This window comes from Eubalaena glacialis, chromosome 9 (genome assembly GCF_028564815.1).
Source record: "Eubalaena glacialis isolate mEubGla1 chromosome 9, mEubGla1.1.hap2.+ XY, whole genome shotgun sequence".
Lineage (NCBI taxonomy): Eukaryota > Metazoa > Chordata > Mammalia > Artiodactyla > Balaenidae > Eubalaena > Eubalaena glacialis.
The window spans coordinates 2,361,850-2,368,839 of NC_083724.1; the positions used below are offsets into that span (position 1 = coordinate 2,361,850).

At 64.8% G+C, this 6,990-nt stretch overlaps 1 protein-coding gene across 2 annotated transcripts; it reads left to right on the forward strand.

Moving 5' to 3' along the window:
* Nucleotides 1–322: 322 nt before the first annotated feature.
* TMEM250 (transmembrane protein 250) lies at nt 323–4,333 on the forward strand. Of its 2 annotated transcripts, none has more exons than XM_061200880.1 (2): nt 323–728; nt 2,095–4,333. In XM_061200880.1, exon 2 carries the CDS (start codon nt 2,177–2,179, stop codon nt 2,594–2,596), a length of 420 nt encoding a protein of 139 aa, XP_061056863.1. In that variant the 5' UTR covers nt 323–728; nt 2,095–2,176; the 3' UTR covers nt 2,597–4,333. The 2 variants fall into 2 exon arrangements, with proteins under 2 accessions (XP_061056863.1, XP_061056864.1); XM_061200881.1 differs by lacking the exon at nt 323–728 and adding an exon at nt 1,579–1,773.
* Nucleotides 4,334–6,990: the final 2,657 nt, after the last annotated feature.

The following is a 6,990-nucleotide window of genomic DNA, read 5'->3' on the forward strand; positions in this document are numbered from 1 at the left end:
TACATTTGGGGACCTTGGTGTCCGTGGGTGGTCAGCCGGCCAGTCTTCCCTACATTTGGGGTCGTGCGTCCGTGGGTGGTGTCACGCAGTCCGCTTCAGACTCGCCGGGCGGCAGACACGCAGGACCGGGGCCGATCTCGGGACCATTGGCAAGCGCTCTCCCGGAGCCGGTAGAACAGCTGCGCCCGTAGGGCCCGCGCCTGCGCACTGCCAACCGCCTCGGGCGCAGCGGCGCATGAGCAGAGGAGCTGCCCGGGGACTCTGCGGCTCAGGTTCGCTATCTGCGCCTGCGCAGGACGGGCCGAGGCGCCGGCGGCGTAGGCGTGGCCGTATTGTCGGGTGGCAAAGTCAGGGGCCGCGCGCCGTGCCGCGCCGCGCGCGCACGCACGCACGCACGCACGCACGTACGCCCAGGGGAAGCGCCGAGTTCCGGGCGCTCGGGGTCGGCACGGAGCTGGGGGGAGGGAGGTGCTCTCCGTGTCGGCTCGGGCGGAGGGGCGTGAGGAAAGTCCTACGGTGGCCGCAGAGGGACGGCGCTACGGCTCCCACGCTAGGCCAAACGCCGCTGGCCACCGGGCGCGGGAGCCCCTGGCCCTTCGGGGCGGCCCCGGGCGGGGACGCGTGAGGGTCCGGGCCGCGCCGTCGGCACCATGCGGCCGCCCTGCTCCCGGAGCCCTGAGGGACAGGGGGCCGCGCGGCTCGGGACGCCGGCGCGGAGAGGGCACCCGGTGAGCGGGCGGGGGTGCCCGGGCGGGGCGGGGCGGGGGCGGCTCCTGGGGGCGCCACGGGTCAGCCCTGCCTCCGGGATCTGGGGCCCGGCACCCCCCAGAAGCGAGCGCGTGGGTGCCGCGCGGACGCCCTGGCCCCGACCTGGAAGCCCGTGGCGCAGATGCGTTGCCCGCGGCCAGGTGGCGATGGGAGGATGGCGAGCGGCCCGCCTGGGGCCGCGACTCCGCTGCGTGAAGGGAGCACCGACGTCTGAGTGCCATTAGCTGCTGTCAGACCGCGTTCTGACCGAAACCTGCGGGAAGGGCTGGGCCCGTGGGCAGGGGAGGGTGGACGCGCCCGCCCTCCCCATCCTCCGCCTCCGGCCAGAGCAGCAAGTGGGCGGCCGGAGAGGGAGCTAGCAGAAATCCCCCTGCAGGCCCTCAGGCTACAAGCCATGTGATGGGACGCAAATGCCCTCGGCAGTGCCTCCCCAGAGCCTGTAACCAACTTTGCTGCTCCGATTTTACACGTCCTGAACTTCCAGTTTTGTGTTTCCAGCCACGATTCAGGCAACCTATAAATGGCAATTGCCAGGCAAAACTAGAGAACCACTTGCTGTTCCTCCTCTCCTGTGGTGGCCCAAGCCACCGGGCCCGTGCCCTGCGATAACACCACTGGCCCTGGGCCGTCATCCTCTCTGCCAGGCACGGGCAGCACTTGCCCGGTAACGCCTGCTAACCACAGCACCCCTGCGAGCCCAGCGCTCGACATCCCCGCTGTGCAGAGCAGAGACGGTCTCGGGGTGAGGTGACCTGGCCAAGGTCACTCCTGGTGAACGACAGCATGAGGGTTCAGGCCCCGCAGGGGAGCCCAGAGCCGTGCCGGCTGCCTGGTCCCCAGCACTTGGCCTGTCAAGTTGCTGAAGAGAACGGCCCCCATCTGCCCTGTGGACACCCTCTCCCTCCTCCTGTCCTGTTGTGGTTGCCACTCGGGGACTTATTCACCCTGGATAAAGCAGCCACAGAAGTGCAGGCAGGCATGGGCATCCCAGATAAAAGCCGGACGGTGAGTCCAGTGAAGGGGACTCGCCGAGCCTGGGGGAGGGGGAGGTTAGCCAGGGTTTCTGTTGGCCTTTCCTCATGGGTTTTGGCATTGACTGCCAGGAGGCCTGCGGCCACTGTCCTGACCCTTCTTCCTGGTGTTCCTGGTGGAATTTTGGTTCCCAGTGATTGGGGGTCCCTTTGGAGTGTCCTCAGTAGCGTTTATGGGAAGAGTAACCCCGGGGGATGTGAGCGGATCCCAAGTCCCAGGCTCGGTCTCCCTGCGGCCCCGGGCTGGCTGGTGTCCCGGCTGACCTGGCTCCTCTCCGTGTCGCTCTCCCTGCAGGGCCACGCCTCCCCCGGGACTCAGCCTCGGCCTCCCAGGCCCAGGCACCCGCGACGCCTATGCTGACTGCCGCCCGGGCCCGATGCCGGTCATGCCCATCCCCCGGCGGGTGCGCTCCTTCCAGGGCCCGCACACCACCTGCCTGCACGCCGCCTGCGGCCCGGCGCGTGCCTCCCGCCCGGCCCGCACCAAGTACAACAACTTCGACGTGTACGTCCGGGCACGCTGGCTCTACGGCTTCATCCGCTTCCTGCTCTACTTCAGCTGCAGCCTCTTCACAGCCGCGCTGTGGGGCGCGCTGGCCGCCCTCTTCTGCCTGCAGTACCTGGGCGTGCGCGTCCTGCTGCGCTTCCAGCTCAAGCTGTCGGCGCTGCTGCTGCTGCTGGGCCGCCGGCGCGTGGACTTCCGCCTCCTCAACGAGCTGCTGGTCTATGGCATCCACGTGACCATGCTGCTGGTCGGGGGCCTGGGCTGGTGCTTCATGGTCTTCGTGGACATGTGAGGGCGCCGCGGGCTCTTCCGGGGACGGTTTCTGGCGACCCGGCCGTAGATGCACCTGCGGCGGGCGCTTTTCTCGACGCGGTAGGTCAGGGCCCTTTCCGCGCCGTGTCAGAGGCATAACCCACCCCCGGCGTCTGTGTCTCCGGCTCAGGAAAGGGCTGAGACTTCTGTGAAGGGGACACTGGCGCCCTCCCTCCTGCTGGTCTTTGCTCGGACCCTTTCTGTGTGTGGTTTCGGGGCCGCGTCTCCTGCGCCTCCTGCCTGTGGTTCCAGCCTGCACTTTCCAAGCTATTCCCGGGGCGGGGGCGGGGGGGGGGTACGGGTCCAGTCTGTACTTGGAGAGCCTGTGTCCCTGTCCCCTCTCCAGGGCAGTGGTGTCACCAGTGGTGTGGGAGGTCCCCGGGAGGGGTGTGCTACCCAGGTGCAGATCTGGAGGGGAGATCCTGGCCACACAGCCCCCTCCTGTGCGCCCCCGGCCCCTGCCCCAGCCTTAGGGAAGCGTCAGGCTCCACCAGCTGATGCCCCACACTGCCACCAAGCTCTTCACTCCGCCCTGGGCCACCGAGTCCTCGCTCAGCCCACGGACTCTCCTCCATTCATTACCCTGCGAGGCGTGGGGGTCCTGAGTCCCAGGCTGGGCTTCAGTGGCACCTCGGTTTGCTTGGCAGTTCCTAGATCAGGGGCCAGCCCAGGGGAGTGCCGGGTCCAGGGCACACGTCTCTTCCTCCCGGGCAGGTCTGTTGAGAATGTCAGCTGGATGTTGTCATCTCTTCAAGTGTGGATTTCTGGGGAGGTAACTCAGTTTCTTTCTGGCCTTGGGGGGCTTTCATTCTCTTCCCCTCAGGGAACGTCCAGGTTCGAGACGTGTCTGTTGGAAGAAACACCTCTTGGAATCAGGGTTGCACCAGGGCTGGACCTCCGAGTGAGGGGCTCGGCGGCCCCTTTGTCCCTGCCTCGGCGGTTGTTAGAGCAGCTGGGAGTACAAAGCAAAAATGAATGTGGGCTTGGAAAGAACCAGTGGTCCAGGGGGGCTTTCGGTTGCAGAGAGAACATACCAGAGGGCCAGCATTTTGCCCAGACCCCTCACCCTGGCCTCCATCAGATGGGGACAGGGTAGCCGCAGGCCTTGTGGGCAGGCGAGGGGCACTCTGTCAGCTGGGACAACAGCCAGAGGCGGGACAGAGGGCCCCATATTGAGGGTGACAGGGAGGCCGATGCTACTTCACCCCACACCCGCGGGCACGGGCGGTAGCCCCTTCAACCCTGCCTGGCCGGGTCCCCCAGTGACCAGGGGGAGCTGTCGGGGCAGTTGTGTGCCACTGGAAAAAAAAGCCAAATCAGGTAAAGAAGGCAAAAAACACTTGGCTGTAAACTGTGCTCTTTAATTTGTAGCCAGTTTTTGTCGGACGGCTGTCCACTCGAGGTCAGTGGACGGCTCCTCCGAGGGAAGTGGGAGTGAGTCTGTCCCCGTCACCCGGACGGCAGGCGGCGGAGCCGACCCACGTGGACCCCACTCCTCGGCGCTGCAGAGCATGTTTTGCACCAAATCATGCTGTTGCCTAAAAGCTTTGTTTTGTGTTAGTTGACTCACGTTACTCTGAGGTGGGCACGTGTCCACGGGGCTGGGGCAGCAGGGGGGTCACGGTGGTGCGGACAAAACGCTGCTTGGTGTCTTGAGTGCCTGTGAAATTCTTTATGAAATGAGCCACCTGCATTAAACTTATTTTTTTAACACGTTGACAGCGTGACTGTTTAAAGCTCAAAAAGTTTATACCTTTTTTAAAGGATATAACCAGCCCAAAATACCACAGATACCGTTTTTCACGAGTCAAATCCAAACCTTGAAAAGCAGTTATCTGCCATGCTGGAGAAGGAGTGTGGTGGGCTGTAGGGCCACCCTGCCATGAGTCCAGGGGCCCCACCGCTGGAGCCTGTCCTGGGGATTTGGCCGGGTGGCAGCGAGAATTTGTCAGCGCTGGCTAAGCGGGGGAGCTGGTGAGGTCCAGGAGGGCTGAATTCAACCAATAGGCGAGTGTGTATCGTCCTTATAAGACAGGTGATGCCCTCACGTGCCAGAATGGCAGTAGGATGGGAAGACACTTACCCACAGGAGAAAAACTGGAAGGAAACCAAAGTTACGAATTCTTGTTTAACCAAAAAGCAATTGGAAAAACGAGTGACAGGTTATTAGTCGGTATCTCTATTGTGTAAAGGCTTCCCTGGCTTCTGTGCAGGGGACGCTCACGTTTCTCCCTTGCAAAGACTTCTTCCCACGTGATGATGCGGGTGATGCCCTTCCACGCAGCCCGTGTGGCCAGAAAACGTGGCCCTGCAAGAGGAGCTTCCAGGGGGTCCGTGACACAGCGGCCTAGCTTCCATCTCTGGAATTTTGTGGAACTTGACGTTTCAGAAAAAAACAATCCGAGTTCTTTTGGGGTTTAGTTTGTGGTGGCAGAGTTGGTAAAATCCTCACAAAAGCCTTGGCCCCCGAGCACCAGCAGAGGACCCTTGCGAGGTGCAGTTTGTTGCACGAAGCCTGGCCGAGGCTCGGGTGGGGATGCTGCTTCCGGCCGGGGGACCACTCTCGGGTGCGCTGGCTTCACTGGGAGCGGGTGGCAGCGGGCAGCACTGTCCCAGATTTGTCCTCTCACCACGCTGGAGCCTCGGGTTTGCCCGCCTTCTGCGGCATCCACAGGCCTCCTGGCCTGGCCTCGCCTTGTTTTGGGCAAGTTGGAGGGTTTTCTTCGGTGGGTCTCCAGACCAGCGCTGTCCAGCAGGGCTTGTGTGTGGTGGCGATGCTGTCTGCTGCAGGAGCCACCAGCCCGTCCTCTGGGCTGAACGAACCCGATGTCCCCCTGGGGGGACAGTCACCATTTTCAAAGAGCACGCGCTGAGCTGGCCGCCGCAGGAAGGCAGGGGCCGTGCGGGGTTTGCCAGCAAAGCCTCATTCTGCCCAGGCTGTGCCCTAGTTACCAGTTCGGGCACCGTCCAGAGAGGGGTCTCCTGGGACCTCGGGGCACCGCAGCCCGGGGACCCCGGCAGCAGCGCCGCTGCCTGTGGGGAGACGGCACCTGGACGGTGGTGGTGACACCGGGCCTTGATTTTGGGAGTTGGGGAGGGTGGGAGAGGGCGGGCAGGCAGCGTGACCACAGAGAAGGGAGCTGGCCAGGGGAGGGGAGGAGCAGTGCCCCAGGGAGAGCTGGCAGTGGGGCGAGGCCTGGGAGAGTCGGAGGGGGCACTGGGAGCCTGGCGGCCTGGGGAGCGGACGGTCAGATCTGGGGGCGGCCATCCCCGGGCAGAAGAGCAGGAGAGCATCTGGAGAGCAGCAGGTGTTCAAGACAGGAGGTCAAGGCCGGGGCAGAAGCCGGCAGCGGTGGGGTGGGGGCGGGGAGGAGGAGAGAGGGGCTTCCCTTGAACAAAGAACAGGGCCGCGTGGTGGCCTCCTTCGCACCGGGTGTTGGGGGCCTCTTGGTGGCCCGCCCGTGGGGCCGGCCCTCCCTCTGCTGAGGGACCCCGGCCCGGAGGGTGCGAGGGGCTGCCGGTGGGAGGTGAGCCAACAGTGGGAGGGAGGCAATGGCAAGAAGGGGAATTTCTAGAAACCACATGGTTATCTGAGAAAGTCCAGGTGCTGTCCAGGCCCCGGGCAGGGGTGGACGAGGTATTCTCGAAGACGCCCTCTTTGTCCCTGCAGCTGCTGCTGGCAGCCCCGGGAGAGGATGGTAGTCGGACCCTCGGGTGGCCCCACCTCCCCGACTGCCTGGGAGGACGGCCCAGCGGGAGGGACGCAGCACCCTGCACCGAGGGTGGCCAGGGCAGGCGCAGCCCACCTCTGGACCAGAGCTCGACCCCCAGGGCCGCTGCGGAGGAAGGGCTGTCCACTGGGATTCGCCTGCGGATATTGATGTCCCTGACCTTGAGAGGTCCCTGTCCGCTCTAGCGCCTGATTGGACGAGGGAGGATGGCAGGGCTTGGTGCTGACTCAGCGCTTCCTTCCCTCCGCACAGGCCGGTCCTCTCCCTTCTCCCTTTTTGGTGTTGTTTGGAAAAGGCCCTCTTCCAGGAAGGCCCTTCCTCTCATCCCCCGGGAGGCCTGGCTCCTGCAGGGGCCGCTTTCCAGAAAATCCCCGGCAGCCTGACAGCTCCCCAAAGACAGAGGGCCACCGCCACCACCCCCCCACCCCACCCCCCCGCCTCACCAGCATCCTTGCCCTGGAGGGGACAGGGCCACGCGGGAGCAGCTGATTCAGTGCTCGTGGGCCCGCCCCTCCCCCAGCCGCCGCCGGGCAACGTGCCCAGGCAGGCTGGCAGCTGTGTCACTCAGGGCCTCAGGCAGGGTTGCTGTGGCTCTCGCTGTGTGGCCCGCACTGCGCCCGGGGGGGTGGCAGACTGATGCTGG